This window comes from Artibeus jamaicensis, unplaced genomic scaffold, assembly GCF_021234435.1.
Source record: "Artibeus jamaicensis isolate MK-2021 breed Jamaican fruit bat unplaced genomic scaffold, CSHL_Jam_final contig_373, whole genome shotgun sequence".
Taxonomy (NCBI): Eukaryota; Metazoa; Chordata; class Mammalia; order Chiroptera; family Phyllostomidae; genus Artibeus; species Artibeus jamaicensis.
Window position 1 is genome coordinate 4,534,478 of NW_026521807.1, and position 21,401 is coordinate 4,555,878.

Sequence of the window (21,401 nt, forward strand, 5' to 3'; positions counted from 1 at the left end):
TGTATGTGGTTCCTGTTGTTTCTCTGGCTCCCTAGCTAGCTACCGTTATCAGCAATGGTCTTTGTTGTCTTGAGTTCTCTCAGTAATGTGTGTGTGTTTTGTGTTTTTTTCCTCAAATATGCATTTGTTCTTTTGAGTACTTCTTGGCATTTTCTAAGGTTTGTTGACAGTTAATTCCCAGCAAATACTACTTGGGACTTTTAAAGACCAGGACCATGTACTAACTTAGGCAGTGCTTCCTGTTAGCCAGGAGAATAACTACCTGATAATTATTTGTTTTTCTCTTTTGAATGAAGATAAATTTTTTCAGCAATTCTCCAAAAAGCTCTGATGTGAGTCTGTTAGCTTGAGGTAAGCTGCTTTACTCCCTGCTGTTGACCTGTGTTCTGGAAGACAACAGAGTGTAACTCTTTTTATATTTTCATATTATCACCATCGTTTATGAAGAAGTTAGTTTAAGTGCTTTTAGTTTGTTTTTTTCTTACACTGTTTCAATAGCCTAGAAGACAGCTACTTATGCTATTGGCTATGAAGGTTTCAGACATTTGAGTTGACAAGTCAGATTCTTAGTGAACATTAAAACACATTCTAACTTTAAGAACCCAGAAGGGAAGAAGATAGTCATTAAAGACTCTCAGTAGGTTATTGAACTTAAGCTTTGGTTTATTGAAGAAAATATTTTGAAATGGGTTTCTGTATTCAGTTATCTTTTACTTACTCTGTTTTGATATCTTAGAATATGTGATTTCATTTATGGTTCTCTTTATACACCATGAGAAAACATAAGTAACTTATTTTAATATCACCTTTAGGGTTGAAAATGGTACAAGTGATTATTTAAAGTAATGTTATTAAATAAGAGAAGAAAGATGGCTCAACGGTAGTGAGACATCACATGAAGGAGCAGAAGAAAAAATAGTTGAGGTAGAAATTGTGGATAATGAGGAAGTTGTACTGAGACTATAAGTTCAAGGCGGCATGCATGTCAGTCACATTAAGTTGACTTAGGGCAAAACGGAAATTACTTTGAAACCCAGAGTAAGATGTTCGGATTTCACTTGGCTAACAAAAGCCATTTCATGAGATTGCTGTCATTTACTGTCACTTCAGGAAGGTAGTTTCAGTAGTGACAGCATTTACAGCAGATCAGTTTGGAGACATGCTGAAGTGAGAGCTACCAGTGCTGTTCTGTTATTTGGATGAAAAGTCATTCAGCACTATTCAGTACCATTCAGCGTGTTGGAGCTCCAGCTGAGAACAGAATAGACTCCCTGTTCTCATGGAGCTTACGAATGTGGGAGAAGTGGAGACAGTAGGCAGAAAGAATAGCAGGTGATGATAGTATCCTAAATGAAAATAAAAGACTATAAGAGGGCATATAGTAACAGATTAGTGACAGGAGGCTGTATTTATCCCAAGGTGGTCGAAGTGAGGTAATATGGTAATATGACTTGTGAGCAGAGACTTGAAGGAAGGAAGAGAATAAGGCTGTGTGTTTATGGGAATACTATTCTAAGCAGAGAGAACAATGAGAGCAAACACTTTGAACTAGCAGAGTACTTCTTCTTGAAAACAAGGAGTTCTGGGCAGATGGATCACATAATGAGCAAGTGAAATTGTAGTGAGAGATGAGGTTAGATAGTAACTGGGAAGGCAGAGGAGGTCAAGATGCAGGCTATGTAGGGTCTTGTGAGCCATTGTAACAATTTAAATGTTCACTTCACTTGGGATAGTTAAAAGATTTTAAACAGAGGAATGGTGTAATACGATTTATGCTTTAAAAGAATCACTCTGAACTATGTTAGAAAACAGACTCAAGGGACCCAGGGCAAAAACAGTCATATTAAATAATTTTCTTTAGTAGATATCAAACGTAAGCTAAAAGTAATACTGAAATAATTAGTGGTTGCCTATATTGAAGTGGAGTGTTGCCAAAGTAAGGATATTATCTTTGTTAAGTGCCATTTATTTTTCTTGCTAAGCCATTGATTTCTTTCTCTTTACAAGTTGAAAAATAGAGTATTTATCATACTTTACTTTAAAATTCAGAAATCTGAGATTTTAATGTTATTTTTCCCTCTTTATATATAGCTCAGGCATTTGAAAGGATGATGAGCCCAACTGGTTCTAATCTCAAATCTAATCATTCTGAAGAAGGTGCCACCATCCAGCCTCTACAGGAGACCCAAACATCCAGTATGCCTTCACCTACAATGTTACCAACCTCAGCCCTTAAACAACCAAGTGGTGAAGGTAACTAGAAGAAAATGCTGTGTCTAAGACTAAAGATAAATCATTAAGATAGAAAATTTCTAGTGACGACAAGGTCTAATGAGGAAAGAGATAGATATCAGAAGAAATTTTATATAGGATACTGGTTATACATGTATATGAGAAGTCAGAAAGAGCAAAAGGGGAATGCTCAAGTGACTGAGAAATTAGTAATAGCAGGAAGTAACTACCACCTCTACAGCTGGGGAAACAAAAAGTAAGAGGCAATATTACTGGAGCGCAGTGTAGGAGCACCAGAAGGTACTTGGTTCTCAGACCTGGGATTCCGGAGTTGGGGTACCATATGGCTGCTGTTGTGACCTCTGGGGGAACACCAAGAGGCCAGTGCTAGAACCAGCAGGGAGCCTAATAGGGTTAGTGCTCAGATGACTGGAGGAGGGTTCTGGGGTTGATGAAAGGAGTACTGAAGATCATGGGACACGCAGCTGTCTGGGGGTGCCGCAGCTTCAGGAAGCCTGGCAGGAACTGCAAGCAGAGTTCCTTCTTTTCTTGCCTTCTAATCTTCTGCCAGTGCCTGCCATTGGTGAAACCAGACTAGAGCCAACTAGCACGGGGGTCTGGGAGTTGCACTTTCCAGACTTCTACCCTGGCATCCAAGAGCATGGTGAAGAAGGGTAGGCTTGGGTTTGAGAGACAATAGGTAAAGAACTGGCATATCTCCCTTTCTTGAAAAATTTGTTTTTAGGTGTATATTTTACCACAATAAAAATGTTTTTTAAATCTTGGGACTCTGTTTTTTACAACCTGTTGTGGTTTAGGATCTTGAGTCAAGTCTGTACATTTTTAAACATAAACTATTAGTCTGTAACACTCTAGACAATAACTTTAATGGTCTGTTAAAGACAGATTCAGATACTGTGACTATTATTTTGGACTTTAGTTTACCTGTCACTTAATAGCTATTTTCCATTTTTCATTATAACTTTAAGGAGATTTGGTATACAGGAATGGGCAAAAGTAGGTTTACAGTTGTGAGTACATGAAATATAGTTAACAGAGCTATGGTAATAATCATAACCTGCATGTCTTTTTCTGTATGAACAACTGTAAACCTACTTTTGCCAACTTCTGTATGGTTATATGTTGCAGTTCTAAAGATGAATAAATTTGTTTTTAGAAATATTTATATATTCTTTTGTAGTGACATCCTTAATTATTAAATTATAAAAGTATTACAAATATAAGGTACCTTATTTAATAATACACCTGTATCTCAAAAAGTATGTACGATTCCAGTTTTTTCAGTGTTTATTATGTTTTAGAAGATAGATATATTGATTTTTAAAGTTTATATATTTTTAAATTTTTGTGTATCGATTTGAGAGAGAGAGAGAGAAACATCGATTCATTGTTTTAGTCATTCACTCATTCATTGGTTGCTTCCTCTGTGTGCCCTGACTGGAGATGAATCCTACAACCTTGACATATCTATTCGGACAGTGCTCTCACCAACTGAGCTACCGCACCAGGGCTGAGTTTTGTATTGTTCAAAAATCATCTGGCAGCAACTTTCATAATCTTCCTCTATAGATGCTTGATAATAACAACAAATATTTATGCTGATATCTAATCATTTCCTCCAAATATGGGAGAAAATACTAATAAATATTAATAAAGTATAATATAAGAACAAAATATATTATGCTTCTCTTGTTAAATAAATTAAAGGAAATGACCTCTGATGTACAAGTGATCCTGTTTCAGACATTTTATGCCTCTTCCTTTTCCTTGTATGTTTTTCTTTGCTTATCTGCCCTGCTCTGATCTAGTCCATTTTTTCCTTCCTGTGTCTTAGTCGCTAAATTTTATTCAGTCTCCATTCCACACTCATAAACTTAGTTTTAATAATATAGGTGTTAAACCCGTGTCCTTGTGTCTTTAAGATATAACCTCTCCTTTCTGCTCCTTTTCTGAGTATGTGATTCCCAGGGTCATACTGCCTTAGTATGAATTAGGAAAAGACTTCCTCCCTGGGTGCATACAGCCATTTCTCTAGGCCTTTGCAACCCTGAGAATGCAGGGCTTGACAATAGATAGCAAAAGCTTCTTTGCTATCTAGTCAGGAAATGTTTTCTGACTAGAAATGTTTTCTGATTCAATTTTTGCATTAAATCATTGCAATGTTGCCAAATTAAAATGCTTTACTTTTTAAACTGAATCTAGGATTATGTTCCAAAGAACAGAAGCGAGTGTGGTTTGCAGATGGTATATTGCCCAATGGTGAAGTTGCAGATACAACAAAATTCTCATCTGGAAATAAAAGATGTTCTGAAGATTTTAGTCCTGTCTTACCAGATCTGCCCGTGGTAAGGAATCTAAAGAAGATTTGCTAATTTAATAAAATTTTATTTTACAGATAATTCCATATGAGATAATTGAAATACTTTTTTCTTTAATGCTGTGAGCTCCCTCAGTTGAGAAGTATATGATGTAACGAATCTATTTTAGATATTACCTTTTTCATTGTTAAACTTTTGGGTCTCCATACCCCATTGCGTTCTTAAAAGTTACCGATAATGTTCAACAACTGTGGATTATGTGGATTACACCTATGGGTAATTGCTATATTAATATTAAAATTGAGAAAAAATTCATTAATCAGAAACTAAACTCATTAATAGAAATAATATTTATATGAGAAAAATTTTAAGACAAAAGTTTAGTCATAGGGATAACATTATTTTACATTTTTGGCTTAAAGTTTGGCTTAATAGAAGACAAATTCTCATAACTGCTCATATATTCAGTCTGTAGTGATATTAAATTATATGAAGAAAATCCTAGGACCTCACTGACTCTCTGAAAGGGTTTTGGAGACTCCAGGGATCCCTGGACCACATTTTGAGAAATACTGTTACAGGGAAATAGAACTGAGATTTATTTTTTTTTTAAAGATTTGTATTTATTTAATTTTAGAGATAAGATTTTTATTTAGCTTTAGAGATAGGGGAAGGGAGGGAGAAAGAAAGGGAGAGAAACATCAATGTGTGAGAGAAACATTGATCAGTTACCTCTTATATGCCCCGAACCAGCGACAGAACCTGCAACCCAGGCTTGTGTCCTGACCAGGAATTGAACTGGTGACCTTTTAATTTCCAGTCTGGCACTCAGTCCACTGAACCACATCAGCCAGGGCTAGAACTGACATTTAGACTAATATTTGTTCAATGATTTTCTAAGACTTAGCAAAGTATCTGACAGTGGTATTTCTGTTTGCATTTATACAAATGTATTACGTATTAAATAGAAGATATATAATATAGACTCCCAGTCCACTAAGAACTCTCAGTATGAAGTAGCAAAATGCTCATAGAAGCAGGCATTAATACTTTAAGTAGGAATGCTTTTATTCATCAAACAAATATTTAGTGGGCATTTACTCTGTGTCAGTTATCTGGTTTATTCTCATTACGTAAATTGGACAAGATGAATATGTATCATGCACTGTTCAAGTTTGCACACCATATAAATGTATACTGTTTGTCAGTAAGAGTCTAGGAGGTAGATTTTACAAATAGCCATTATTACCAAAAGTGTTTCTGAGCTAGCACCTACCCTCAATCAATATTTTAACAAAATGAAAATGCTAAATAAGCTAGTAAGTATGATTTGAGTTCATAAATGGTCTTGTTTTAATATTGATTCATGTTTGGCCAGTCTAAAAAGAAAGGGGTTTTATTTAAGCATACTTGAGGTGTGGTTTATTACTGGCGGTTACTATTGTGGACTGTATTTACCACTCTGCTTCCTAACCACGCCCCTCCCCTTCTTTCCCCCTTCTCATCTCCCTTGCTTACCCAAGACTTTTTTGGCTGTCATGGGAAGGAGAACCTTGGGTAGAACTGAGCTTGCTAACTGTGTGATGTGGTATAGGATCTTGAACTTTTCCTTACCTTCTTTTTCCAGTCTGTAAAATGAGTCATTAGTACCTTACCTGAGCATACAGTAAAGCTAAACCTTATGCTTCTGAATTAAAGAAGAAAAATTGGTACTTTTTCTTGGGAAATTGAGCTTCTAAAGAATTTCTGAGCCCATTTTGGTTTTATTTATTCTTATTAAAAATTATGTTTGGCTATAGAGATGAACCTTTCACATCTAAACAGAGAATATAAACTGATTTTTTTTTTATTCCATATTTTACAGACAGTAAACACAGTGGATCACGCCCATTCTACTGCAGTGGAAAAACCAAACAGTGAGATAGGAGATATTGCAAGAAATGAGATAATTCAGAGTCCTATTTCTCAGGTTTCATTTACGGAAAAGCTGCCCATAAACACAGGAACTGAAGTGTTATCTACTTCTAGTTCTTTTACACTAGATGATGATGTTTTTGCAGGAACCGAAGAACTACCTAGTCCTAGTGGTGTCTTAGTTAACAGCAGTTTAGCCGTAGCTGGTACTTCAGATTATAGGTTGCTGTGTGGTATTGACAAGAATGTGTACAATAAGGTTAGTCTTCTGCCTGATGATGAGGACAGCTTGCCCCCTCTTCTGGTTGCCTCTGGAGAAAAGGGATCAGGTAGGAATAGCAGTTATTTAAATTTTAAGAAGGTTTTGCTTTGTTTTGTTTGTTTTTTTGAGAATGTAATGATGAATTTTATTATCTGTGTTGTATGAAGTACCTTTTTTAAACTTAGACAATTCGGTTGAAACATGGTTTGGTAACTTTAGTTTACAAAAGGTCTTATTAAACAATTCTAAAAAATAATGAAGTTTTGAGTTTAATATGACACATTCATCACATCTGACTCCCTAATTTAAAGTGAAACAAAAGCCTAGTACAGCAAGGAAGCTCACAGGCTTTTAGACTGGAAGATATTTCCATTGTATTAGAATTTTGCTTCCACATCATTTTTCTAAAGGAGCAAAGTGCCTAAAGAAGAGAGTATTGGATTGGACGACAAAGCTAGGAATTTGAGTTTCTCATTGGCTACTTAATATGTGTATGACTTGAAACGTGTTATGTAATATCTTTGGGCCTCAGTTTCTTTTTTAAAAAGAGAATTTAGATAATCTCTAAGAACCTTCTCAAGCTGGAGATCCTGTGACTAGCTTCTACCCCATGTAGTTATCTAGGATACATACATCCTTATTACACCAGGCATTATGCTGCACTCCGAAACATGAAGTGATTATTTTCTGTGCATGATAATGGATGGGAATGGAGCTTAGGATCTCTTTATGTCAGTAGGAGCTATTTCATGAACCTGGCTGTAGTGGCAAAAATACCTTGATCTCTGTTCTTTGTAGGCTATGAACATTTTTCTATTGATTGCCAAGATTATTTTTTTCTTATGCCACTTGTCACTTGACATAGGACATGTGCTGGGCAAGCAGCAAGTGCAACTTGGGTCTAGATTACTTTCCTAGCATTGTAAATTTCAGAATTTATCATTGGAGTGGCTGGCAGACTGGAATCCACTTTATAAAAATGTTTGTTTTAAAATTTTAAAGGTGTTGAAATTATGTAAGCATGCTGTTTAATCAAAATTTATTCTGTATACATAACATATCAGGATTTATATGTATTACAAATTGATATCTTTACATAAGTAGGAAAGGGAAAAATGAGTATATAACAATTGTCCAGGGTATTGATTGATTTTATGGAGTGTGGTTGCTTTTGTTTAAATTTGATCAAGCCATCGGTGATTTAAAATTTGTTTTGTTGTTTTTTCCTCCCCACTACAAGCATATTTAACAGGAAGTCATATTTTTTCTAATTATATGTCATTTTCATGATTTAGTGCCTGTAATAGAAGAACACCCATCTCATGAGCAGATTGCTTTGCTTCTTGAAGACAAAGATTTTCATCCTGTTACATTTATCCTAAATGCTAATCTACTTGTGAATGTCAAGTTAGTACTTTGTAAGTAATGATTCATCTTTCTTTGCCTAATTGGTAAGCAGGATTTCTGAGCTAATTACATCTTCAGGTTTAGTGTCTCTCAGTAAGTCCTCTGTTCAGCTCATGGGCTCACAGCTGAGCTGTATTTTGATGCTCATGATACAACTAACTATATTTCATATAGCTGTTAAATGAATAGAAATTTGGTAATTGAGATAAGCAAGAATCCCGATTTAGTAGTACTTAAAGACAGTTTAAAGTCAATGACCTGTGACCTAATTAAAAGTAAGGAATAAATTATCTTCAGTAATGAATAATCCTCACTATTCAACAATACATCTCAGCTTTTTTCATTCTCTTTGAAACTAACCTGATTCTTACCCACTACATTTCAGCATATTAGTGTATCTTTTATTTTAATGTTATTTATCAATTGACTCCGTAAGATAATTTGTCATCTTTTCACTTTTTTACATTAATCTTATACAGTTCAATTTAAAGTTTTTGTGAGAACTGGGAAAATAAGGAATTTGAAAATTGTGCTTCATGCAAAGGACAATTATATTTAGTTTTTTTGGTTAATAGAAGTTGACATTTATAGTTGTATGCTTTTATCACTTAAGATTCCTCAGACAAATATTGGTACTTCTCAACCAATGGATTGCATGGCTTGGGACAGGCAGAAATTATTATTCTATTGTTATGTTTGCCAAATGAAGATACTATTCCTAAGGACATCTTCAGACTATTTATCTCCATATATAAGGATGCTCTAAAAGGTATAGCTTTTTATTTTGCTGTTTAGACTAGGGGATGGATAAATTAATTAAAGGCATTTATGCTTTTGGCTGTGCTAACTGTACTAAATATTTTGTGAACAATTATATTGTTTTCTTAGATCTTAATCATCATTTTCAGTCTCCTTAACTCTAGCAGTTTATGTAATTAGTGTCTTTACACAGATTTTTTAAAGTGAAAATATATCTGCTTTCTTGATTTTTTATGTATCTATATATTTTATGTACCATTTGTGTAAGATTGGCAGCACATGATGATTTTTCACTTGACCATGCAATAAGGAGAAAAAAATTTAAATATAGCTTATGGTTAGAAACATTTTCAAGTTTTTGTTCATAATTTCCTATGTCTAGGAATAACTGAACTTTGTGCACACGAGGTATTTAATAGATGCTTCTTCAAGAGTGGAAATAAAAAAATTCTACATTGCCTTTAAGAAAGTTTATATTGGGACATTCAAACTTAGAATGCCTTTATAAAACAATTAAAATATTTTTAAAATTATTTTATTTCCAGGAAAATACATAGAAAATTTGGACAACATTACCTTTACTGAGAGTTTTCTCAGTAGCAAGGACCATGGAGGATTCCTGTTTATTACACCTACTTTTCAAAATCTTAATGATCTCCCATTACCAAGTAATCCTTTTCTCTGTGGAATTCTTATCCAGAAGCTAGAGATTCCCTGGGCAAAGGTTTTTCCTATGCGTTTAATGTTGAGATTGGGTGCAGAATATAAAGGTAAGTTTTAGATTAATAAGTTAAATTTCATAGGTTTCAATGTAGAATAAGAATTTCAGGGATATCATTAAAGTCAAATTTTTAATGGATTAATGGGACTACTTTTGTTTTGCTGTGCTTTTAAAATTCCAGAACAACCTCCTCTACTACCAAATTACAAAACGTTGGTATATCATGAAGTTTCTACCTGTTCATAATTATTTTATTAACTTATCTTTTAAAATATTTTTTAAATTTCAGAACAAAACATGTAAAACCTTGAAAAGTTTTAAAAGCATGTATTGTAGAGGGTTCATTTTATGTGGTCTACATGTTAAAAGGTAATTTATTGCCCCCTTCAATTTGTGTACATTATAGAGTCAAATATAAAGGATTTTTGGATTATTGGTGCTACTGACTATAATCAAGAGTTGACTATTTTTAGAAAAGGAAATACTTAAAAATAATGGTTGCCATCTTTACTAAACTTGGTTTCTTTTTTAAATTTTTTTATTCCTGACATTTACCTTATCATCCAGAAGTGATGCAAATCATACCATTTATGTATAATATTTGTATATGTGTATATTTTGGAGTGTGAGTTTGTGTGTATTTTTATACATTTACCATTGACACAACTGGAGATTCTAAAGCTGTTACAAAATAATGGTCTAAGTTTATATGTATGATTATATCAAAGTTGAAGTTATTTTCAAAGTTAAACTTTTGAATTCTCACCCTTTTTATCCTTTTTTCAAGAAATTATTTATTGCATGTGAAGTACATTACATCTAATGAAATTTTATACATTTGATTCTAATGTAATTTTATAAGTATTTTTTTTTTTGGAAAAAAGTTAAATGTAGGGAAGTTATAAAGTGACTATTACTATTTCAAAATGGACAAAAATGGTGAAAGTGATAGTCATTTAAATTCCCCTATTTGGCAAATTTTATTATACTGATTTTTGGGGGGATGCATATCATTTAGGATTAAAATATGTGATGCTGGCCCTGGCTGGTGTAGCTCAGTGGATTGAGTGCGGGCCTGTAAACCAGAGGATCGCACTTCAATTCCCAGTCAGGGCACATGCCTGGGTTGCTGCCAGTTCCCAGCAGGGGATGCATGAGAGGCAAAGATACATTGATATTTCTCTCCCTCTCTCCTTCCCTTCCCCTCTAAAGATAAATAAATAAAAATTTAAAAAAAATGCGATACTATAAAATTGTGTAAAAAGTAACAAAATGTAACTTTATCTTAGGCTTTGTGCTTTGTGAACCAAAGAACTTAAGAATTTTCATTCTGAGCCGAATGTTACATCCATTCAACATAATATTTTGTTTCTGATACTAGTATTTGAATGCCATTTTTATGGAAGGTTAGATTAGTATACTAGCTAATCTTGAGTAATTATGGAACATACAGTCCATAAGTTTGGCCAGTTTGGGGCCTGTATCACTTCTAGGTACTAAGTCTGTTTTTCACACACTGAAAGGAAAAATTATGGAGCAACATGAAGGGCCTCTCAAAAGATACACAGAAGTTGGAGCTGCAAAGCTGTGGTAGCTCTTTAGTGGTGGCGAGGGCAAACCAGCAGTTATACATAGATACATAGAAATTAATGGTCTCAACGGTTTTCTGAGTTCTTTATGTTCTGCTGGATTCTGGTATTTTGGTGTTATTGGTGCCCATGCAACATGAACTTGGAGGTGTGGTGTGGTATATGTGTTTATTTTGTACAAAGAAAATGTACTTATTGAAAACTTAGTGATAGGAATTAGAGGCCCATGATGAAAAACTGAAAGTAACTGTCTGAAATGAGTAATTTTCTTTTTTTTTTAATATTAAATTTTATTTAGTTACTTTTCAAGTACATTTTTTTTTAATCTATTTCTCCCATCCCACCGCACCCCCCCCCCGCCCGGTCTCCCCCCTCCCTCCCATTTCCACCCCCCCCAGTCCTCATCTCTGTGTCTTTCATACTTGTTCCTCAAAATCCCTCCCCCTTTTTCCCCTTAAGTTCCCTTCCCTCTCCCCTCTGGTCACTGCCCACTTGTTCTCTATTTCAGTGTCTTTGTTTTTATTCTGTTTGCTTGTTTGTTTTATTCTTTAGCTTCCTGTCAAAGGTGATATCATATGGTATTTGTCCTTCAATGCCTGGCCTATTTCACTCAGCATAATGCTAAGTAATTTTCAAATAGCATTATTTATGCTTTTATGTCAAGACCATTTGGTTGGAATATCATTAAATGTTTGGATTAGATGATTTATGAGGTCCCTTTGTAACTCTGATGGGTGTCATTCTAAACCATAGCCTTTTGAAAACAGTGTTTTAAATAAAATTACCTCTATCAAGTTACCAAGATATTCCCTCATTCATCAGAGATGAAGTAAAAAGTCAGCATTTGCCTTAACCATATTACTTATCACTTTAATGTCTTTTACCATCATGTCTTAAGTTTTTTTTCCAATCTGTACATTCTGTCCTCCAAATAACTTAGTTATCCTTTTAAAAACTCCACAGTGTGTTTGTAATAGCAAAGATGTGAATTATCCTGACTTAAGTCTTTAAACCAGATAACGTCAGGTGTTTTTTCTTAGAATTTTAAGGAAGTGTATCTGCATACTAGGTATTAGAGAGGTTTGTTCATTCATCATGAAAGCTGAAGGTTAAAAATGTACTTGCTTTTCATCATCATAGAAATAGTCTTACCTTCCTTTTTTCACTTTTCTTTTTTCCCAGAGGTCCTGCTGCATTGCCAGCAAAGTATTTTTCTTCTTTTTGGTGTGAAATATTTATAGTGCTCTAAAGAAAGAGAAAGGTATAGTTAGGTGGCAGACTCCATGTCCCTTCTCCTTCTGTGCATTGATTTCTCTGATTCTCTGTGCTCCTTTTATCATGTTGACCCAAGAACTATACAAATTTACTATATAAAGCCATAAATTAGCACAATTGAATATTGTTACTTGCCTTTAAAATCTTTTTTTAAAATATTGATTTAAGAGAGAGAAACACTGATTTGTTGTTCCACTTACTGATGCATTCGTTGGTTGAGTCTTGTATGTGCCTGACCAGAGATCAAACCTGCAACCCTGATACACATTTCAAGACAGTGCTCTAACCAGCTGAGCTACCTGGCCAGGCCATGCCTTTAAAATCTTTAATTCTTCATATTTCTCTTTAAATAATCAAAACTTTATTGGGGTGGGGGATCCAGCCAATTGTAATTTTCCAACTGTCATAATTTTGTAGAAACACATGGTAAGAAGTTAAATGCTTTGGAATCAGGCAAGCCTGGTTTCAAATGTTTCACCAGTTATTAACTTAGTCACCACAGGCAAATGTATTCATCTCTGTGTCTTTACTTTCCCATTTGCATAATAGGGCTAGATGTACTTGCCTTATCAAGTTGTTACAGAGTTTAAATAAGAATGTCTGTAAAGTTCCCAGTTCAATGTGGCACCTAGTAGATACTCAATATGGGTTAATGTCATCTGTTATTTTCCCCATAGAAATGATGGGGGGTATCCATACTGTTTAAAAAATAGAATTAAAGGTAATTACCCTGGCCAGTGTGGCTCAGTTGGTTGGAGCATTGTCCTGTAAACTGAAGGGTCTGGGTTTAATTCCAGGTCAGGGTGCATGCCTGGGTTGCATGTTTAGTCCTTGGTCAGGGTAAGTACAAGAGGCAGCTGAATGACATTTCTCTGTCACATCGATATCTCTCTCCCTCTCTTCCCCTCTCTCTAAAATCAATAAGTACGTCTTCGGGTGAGGATTAAAAAAAAATAAAAGAATTAAAGGTAATAAATTCAAGATTTTTTTTTACTGTAACTAGTTTTCCTTTCTTATCTGTAGCATACCCTGCTCCCTTAACAAGTATCAGAAGCCGAAAACCTCTCTTTGGAGAGATAGGACACACTATTATGAACTTACTTGTTGTGAGTAATTGAACTATTTTATATTGTTACTTTAAAAATATATTTAGAACATTCTACACACTTATGTTTCCTATTGTAATTTGATGTATTTGGTATAATGAAAATTTGCTTATAATAAATCCTAATTCATTTAACATAAATGGACTGTTTTTAATGAATTGCTTTTTAGATGAACACATCTCCTAATTTACATGTTAACTGATTCTAGTTGCCTTTCAGTTCATCCTGCTGCAGTGCTTACATATTTAGGTAATATGAGATCTACACAGATGTTGAAGCTTTTGAAGATTTAGTAAAGTGTTAGTAAAGTCATTAAGTTTGGTGACTGTGAGCAAAGTGTGGTCTGTCTCCTCATTTGCTTTAGGAAGGATTGGTATAGGTTGTATCTCAGATTCCTTCACACCTCCGATTTCTATAATTTTAATTATAATTATAAAATCATAATTTTATAATTATAACTTTGTGTTTAACTGTTACCAGAGAAAAGTATTTGAGTTGACTTGATTGTATTTATAATACTCAGTTTGAAGACCTAGTTGGAAGAACTTTAACTACAAAGAGTAATCCTTCCTGAGAATGAAATTCTTTATTACTGTTATGGAGTAGCCAGAAGGATTAGTTGGTTTTTTAAGTTGGTGCTGTTTTTTATGTGGCATTTTCACAGTTATGTATCACAAGTCTCAAGATGATGGATTCTGTTAAAGGATTTAATGAATGGGTAAATGTGCATAGATGGTAGTTTTTAAAGTTTATGGAAATGTCACTTTTTTATGTAGGACCTCCGAAATTACCAGTATACCTTGCATAATATAGATCAGCTGTTGATTCATATGGAAATGGGGAAAAGCTGCATAAAAATACCTCGGAAAAAATATAATGATGTAAGTATAAATGCTTTATTCAAATTTTGCAGATAATTATTGAACATTAGATTTTCTTAGAAGTGTGTCAGGGTAAATTTGTTTTGTATCAGACTATTCTAATATATGAGGTCTATCTGGAAAAAGTCCAGCCATTGTTACTATCATGAGAACCATTTGCACAGCATTGATGTAACCTGGCAGCTAAGCAGAGTGGACTGGAATGTGCATGTGTGAACAGTGACAACTTCATTGTACTACTCAGTAGGGTGGTAGATGCAGTTGAGTGAGCATGTATACTGTGTGGCCATCACATTCAAAATGACTGAGCAAGCAGAGCAACAAATCTGCATTAAATTTTGCATTAAGCTTATAGTTCTGTGGGAACTATTTGGATGATTCAGAAGGCCGCAGTTGGCAGCTTCATCATGACAGTGTGCTCACTCATATAGCCCGTTTTGTGCAGTTTTTGGCCAAACATCAAATGGGTAGGTGACTTAGCCCCCCTATAGCCCAGATTTGGCAACCTCTGACTTCTGGCTTTTCCCCAAACTAAAATTACCTTTGAAAGGGAAGAGATTTCAGACCATTGATGAGATTCAGGAAAATACGACGGGACAGCTGATGGTGATGGGAGAACTGTGTGAGGTCCCCAGGTGCCTACTTTGAAGGGGACTGAGGCATCGTTGTCCTGTGTACAGTGTTTCTTGTATGTTGTATCTTCTTCAATCAGTGTCTCTGTTTTTCATACTACATGGCTGTATATTTTCTGGATAGGCCTCATATAATGGCAGAACGTTATTTTTGAAATTTCACATTTGCTTCCTAATAAGGCATATGTTTAATCCTATTTTTTCATCCTTTTTTTTTGTACTGTTTTATCTCTTGAGGTGATTTTATCTTAATACATTTGTTGCTATCATATTCTTGGGAAGTGGTCCATACTAAAGTGTGATAATTATGAAGCTGGTCAGGAATGTGATTCTGAATTAGTGTAGGCATAAAATGTTAAAAGTGTTTCTAAATGAGTGTTGTTGTTTTTTTCCAGGTAATGAAAGTAATAAATTCTTCTAATGAGCATGTGATTAGCATTGGAGCTAGTTTTAGTACAGAAGCAGATTCTCATCTAGTCTGTGTACAGAATGATGGAGTGTATCAAACACAGGCCAACAGTGCCACTGGACACCCTAGAAAAGGTATTGGTTCCTAGTGTCAATCCATTAAACTACCTCAATAAATAGAGTTCTTTCAAAGAGGAAATATATATATTTTACTTATTTGCTGAATTGATGCTAATAAAAACAGTATGCTTTAAATTTTTATCTACACAGCATTATAAAATTGCTTCTAATTTGTGTTTTTCTTTTGGGCTACATTAGGTTTAAAGATTTGTAACACTGTATAGATACCTTCATGCTTACAGTATGTCCCATATGGTGGGACCCTTTTTTTTTTGCAGTTATTTCTGTTTGAAATGAAGTTTTTTTTCCACCTTTTTTTACTCTTTGCCCTAACCCTCTTAATTACAGGGGCACAGGACAGATAAGAATGTAGAGTAATTTATAAAACTTTAAGTGCCTAGGGATAGAAAATGGTAGAGGTGGTAGAGTAAATAACATGTTGAAAGACACTATTCTCAGTTCTAGCTAATGGCCTCAGCAACTGCTATGATACCAAACCCTTGCAGTATAGGTCCTAACAAATGGAAAGTTCAGTGGAAGTAAGTATGCCATAGGGGAAGTAAGTATTCTGTAAATTAATACATTATTATAAAATTACATATTTAAAATAGTCTGACGTCTGTCTGCTAATAAAATTTTTTTTTCTGATTATAAAAGTGATATAAACTAATTTGTAGTAAACTTGTAAAATATGTTTTGAAAAGTTAAGGGTCAGTATATGGCCATTATTGACATTGCTACTATATTTCCTTTTTATATTTTTATATGTTAAATAGATGATTTTATACTGAATATTTACACTTTTGTGTTGTGCTTTCCTCACCATGTCACTGACATTTTCGACATTAAAACTTAACAACTATTTAATATTTGTTGAATTTGTATATACCTAATGGTAAAGTCCAAAAGGTATAAATGTTTATAGTACAAGTCTCTTTCCCCCCTTGATCCTCAAGCTGCCCTCTTCCCCTCCCTACAGGCAATCAAACCAATGTTACTGGTTTCTTGTATATTCTGTCTGAGACATTTTTGCTTGTATGCATATTTAAGCAAGCACACACATACACCCCTTTTTCTACTATTTTTTTTATTGAAAAGAGAGATTTAATAATTTAAGGCAAATCCTCAGTTGTCATTCTCTGCCTAACAGTTAAAAATGTGGTCCCACACACATTGAAGACATACACTTGATGAAATATTTATCCTTAGAAAGAGAGAAAATGGGGCAAATTATTTAATTTTACTGCCCTGTTTCCCTATCTGTAATATGGATAAACATTGTTTGGGGATATATTAGATTTTCTGTGTGTATGTGCTTTCTGTGTTTCTTATTTTCACCTCCTTCATCCAAATACCTCCCTGGCTCATTTTTAAGGGGAGCTTCAGGATTTTTATTTTATATATGTTTGAGTCTAAGGAAACAAAGATTTTCTAGGTCAAGACTTCTTCCACTTTTTAAAATAAGTCATAACATTTGTTCCATGGTGCCCCTGGCTTTTTCGTAACACATTTTGAGTATTATTCTATGTTATATAAAAAATTTTCACATTCCACATAACTTGCTACTTTAATGTGTACATCATTTAATTGTTCCTTATTAATGGACATAACTTTTTACCAAGTCTTAGCTGTCTATTTATTAAAATATACTGTTAATAACCTTGTACACATGCCATTAATTTCTTTAAATGGAATTGGTGTATCAAAGGATACATGTATTTGTACTTTTTTTAAAAAATAATTTTATTTAGTTATTTTTCAAGTACAGTTTTTTTGTCTATTTCTCCCATCCCAGCCCCTCCGCCCCATGCTCCCTACCTCCCTCCCATCCCCCCCCTTAGTTCTTGTTCCTGTGTCCTTCATATTTGTTCCTCCAAATCCCTCCCCTTTTTTCCCCTTAACTTCCCTTCCCTCTCCCCTCTGGTCACTGTCCCCTTGTTCTCCATTTCAGTCTCTTTGTTTTTATTCTGTTTGCTTGTTTGTTTTGTTGTTTAGCTTCCTGTTAAAGGTGAGATCATATGGTATTTGTCTTTCAACACCTGGCCTATTTCACTCAGCATAATGCTTTCCAGTTCCATCCATGTTGTTGCAAAGGGTAGTAGCTCCTTCTTTTTCTCTGCTGCATAGAATTCCATTGTGTATATGTACCACAATTTTTTTGATCCATTCATTTACTGATGGGCACCTAGGTTGCTTCCAACTCTTGGCTATTGTAAATTGTGCTGCTGTGAACATTGTGGTGCATAGGTTCTTTGAAATTGATGTTTTAGGATTCTTAGGATATAATCCTAGCAGAACCCAATTCCAGCTGGGTCAAAAGGCAGGTCGATTTTTATTTTTCTGAGAAAATTCCATACTGTTTTCCATAATGGTTGTACCAGTCTACAGTCCCACCAACAGTGAACTAAGGACCCCTTTTCCCCACAACATCTCCAACATTTGTTATTTTTTGCTTTGTTTATGATGGCCATCCTGACCGGTATAAAGTGGTATCTCATTGTGGTTTTAATTTGCATCTCTCTGATAGCTAACGATATTGTATTTGTACTTTTAATAGATAATTATCAAGTGGTCCACCCAGAGAGTATTCTGATTACACTCTCACCAGTAGTGGATGTTCATTTTCTCACACCCTCTCTGAGTCAGACACACACACTTTACAAACATGAAAGTACCTTTATGTAATATTTATCTTAATTCTGTTTTGTTTATTAGTTTTCCAGTATAAGTTGGTGTGGGCATGACATTTATCAGATTCTTAAAATGTGCCATGCTCCACGTTATACATTTAATAAATATCATAAAATAGGGCAGGTTAAAATATAATTGTTGTTTGTTTGTTTGTCAGTGACAGGTGCAAGTTTTGTAGTATTCAATGGAGCTCTGAAAGCATCTTCAGGATATCTTGCTAAGTCCAGCATAGTTGAAGGTAGGAGTTTAATCTTTAACATTGTTTTAATGTAAAGATGTTTTCCATTTCTTTTTGAAACTGTATTTGATAGTTGAATAAAAGAATATATGTAAGTTACAAGGTTACATAAAGGAATATATATAAGTACCACAAACTTCTGTGAAATCATTATGCACCCAAGAACTAGAACATGATCAATATTTGGGTCTCTTTATACTCTCTTCCTCTTTCCAAAAATTAACTGTTAGACTGAATACTGTTTCTCATTCTTTTGTTTATTTTTTTTCACACTGTATAAACATATGCCTAAGCAGTATATTGTTTATTTATGGTTATTTGGGAGATTTATAAAAATGATATTCTTCAAATAGTCTTAATGGAACTTACTATTTTTCATGCAACATTATGTTTCTAAAATGTATGCATGTTGTTGCCAGCAACTGTAGCTTATTTGTTTTCAGTGCTATTAAATATTTTATTCTGTGAATGTATGACAATTTATCTTTTAAACATGGACATTTGGGTTGGTTCTCCTTTTTTTTTGCTATTATGAACAGTGGTGCTAGTAGCATTCTTGTGTGTGTTGACCCTGGGCACATGTCTAAGAGTATCTCTGGAGTAATCTCCAGGAGTGGAATTTCTAGGCAAATTGATCAGAAAACGTTCAACTTTATAAGATATTGCTAAGTTGTTATCATCAGAATATATGAGTTCCCATTGATATATTTTCTTCAAACATAGTTTTTTAAAATTATATTTTACTGATTATGCTATTAGTGTTGTCCCAATTTTTCTCCCTTTGCCCCCCTCCACTCAGCACCCCCTAGTCCCTCAGACAGTCCCTACACCATTGTTCATGTGTGTGGATCACCTGTGGAAGTTCTTTGGCTTCTCCATTCCCTGTGCTGTACATCACCATGAATATTGTATAACTACTAATTTGTGCTTCTCAATCCCTTCATCTTTTCACCTATTCCCCAAACCCCCCTGCCATCTGGCAGCCATCAAACCAGTCTCGGTATCTATTCTCTTCTGCTTATTTGCTTAGTTTTTTAGATTCTGTTGTTGATAAATATGTGTTTACTGCCATTTTATTCATAGTTTTGATCTTCTCCTTAAATCCCTTTAACATTTCATATAATAATAGCTTGATGATAGTGGACTCTTTTAGCTTTTTCTTTTCTGGGAAGCTCTTTATCTGCCCTTCAATTGTAAATGATAGCTTTGCTGTATAGAGTAATCTTGGCTGTAGGTCCTTGCTTTTCATCACTTTGAATATTTCTTGCCAATATCTTTTAGCCTGCAAAGTTTCTTTTTACAGATTGGCTTACACTCTTATGGGAACTCCTTTCTGGATAACTACCTGCATTTTTCTTGCTGCTTTTAAGATTCTCTCTTTATCTTTAACATTTGGCATTTTGATTATGATGTGTCTTCGAGTGGGCCTCTTTGCATCCATCTTGTTTGAGACACTCTGTGTTTCCTGGACATTCTTTTTTCTTCTTGTTCTATGTGGTTGGGTTGGGTTTTTTTTTGCTTCTTTATGTTCCAAATCATTGATTTGATTCTTGGCTTCATCTACTCTACTGTTGTTTTTCTATACATTGTTCTTTTTTTTTTTTACAGATCTATTTATTTATTTATATCTTTAGATGGGAAGGGAAGGAGAGAGGGAGAGAAATATCAATGTATGGTTGCCTCTCATGTGTTCCCTGCTGGGAATTGGCCTGCAACCCAGGCATGTGCCCTGACAGGGAATCGAACCACGATACTCTGGTTCGCAGGCCTGCGCTCAGCTCAATCCACTGATTTACACCAGCCAGGCTTGTTTCTATATTGTTCTTTATTTCATTCAATTAGTGTATCCTTCTTCTCTGACTAGATCCTTTTTGTGTTGTTAAGGTCCTCACTAAGTTCCTTGAGCATCCTTATAACCAGAATTTTGAACTCTGTATCTGATAGATTGCATATCTCCATTTTGTTTAGTTCTTTTTCTAGAGTTGTGATCTGTTCTTTTATTTGGGCCATGTTTCTCTGTCTCCTCATTTTGGCAGCCTCCCTGTGTTTGTTTCTATGTATTGGGTAGAGCAGCTATAACTCTATGTATTGGTAGCATGACCTAGTGTGTAGTAGGTGTCCTGTGGGGTCCAGTGGCCCTGCCTCCCCTATCACCAACGCTATGTACTCGAGGTGCACCCTCCATGTGGCATGAGTACACCCTCCTGTTATAGTTGAGCCTTGATTACTGTTGGCGGGTCAATCGTAAGGATTTACCCAGGCCAGGTCAGCTTACAGGATTAGCTTTGACCACTGACCACCACGCTCCACCCTCAGTGGAGGATCAGCTGTGCAGATACCTACTCCACATAACAGGGCTTTACTTCAGCAGGGCTGTGGTGCCCACTTGTGTTCTGTCTGGTACCACTTGGCATAAGCTATGAAATGACCTTTAGCTGGCTGCTTCTGTGCTGGGACTGGAGGTGCCCTAGTGAGGCCAGGCTTTGAAGCAAGGCCAGTTGCTGCTAGTGCCAGGCCTGGGGCCGCTTAGCAAGGTTGCAAGGGCCGTGAGAATGCCAGGTGCTGCTTGTTTGAGAGGACTTAGGAAGATCGGAAGCATGAGCCAAGACAAGTCATTCGTATGGAGAATCTACCATAACTGCTTGGGTGGGCCTGTAAGTTGGGTGGGGCTAAGTCTCAGGGAATCACCAGGGTGGGGCAAACAGTGGGAGTCAGGTTGATGGAGTCTTAAATATGGAGCCCACCACACTCAGGGATATGGTGGGAAGGCTCAGAAGAGGAGCACTGGTCTCTCTTATCAGCAGTTTTCTCTTAGAGAAAGCTGTCC

At 35.2% G+C, this 21,401-nt stretch overlaps 1 protein-coding gene across 3 annotated transcripts in view; it reads left to right on the forward strand.

The window, feature by feature from the left end:
* ZFYVE16 (zinc finger FYVE-type containing 16) overlaps positions 1 to 21,401 on the forward strand; it is a 54,693-nt gene that overhangs the window by 23,566 nt on the left and 9,726 nt on the right. For all 3 annotated transcript variants that reach the window (XM_037159302.2, XM_053664455.1, XM_037159301.2), the window contains 10 exons: positions 2,092 to 2,253; positions 4,456 to 4,598; positions 6,436 to 6,814; positions 8,043 to 8,165; positions 8,768 to 8,923; positions 9,459 to 9,683; positions 13,522 to 13,604; positions 14,381 to 14,485; positions 15,513 to 15,660; positions 18,494 to 18,574. In XM_037159302.2, the coding sequence (XP_037015197.2) occupies positions 2,092 to 2,253; positions 4,456 to 4,598; positions 6,436 to 6,814; positions 8,043 to 8,165; positions 8,768 to 8,923; positions 9,459 to 9,683; positions 13,522 to 13,604; positions 14,381 to 14,485; positions 15,513 to 15,660; positions 18,494 to 18,574 (1,605 nt within the window). The remainder of the gene's footprint in view (positions 1 to 2,091; positions 2,254 to 4,455; positions 4,599 to 6,435; positions 6,815 to 8,042; positions 8,166 to 8,767; positions 8,924 to 9,458; positions 9,684 to 13,521; positions 13,605 to 14,380; positions 14,486 to 15,512; positions 15,661 to 18,493; positions 18,575 to 21,401) is intronic.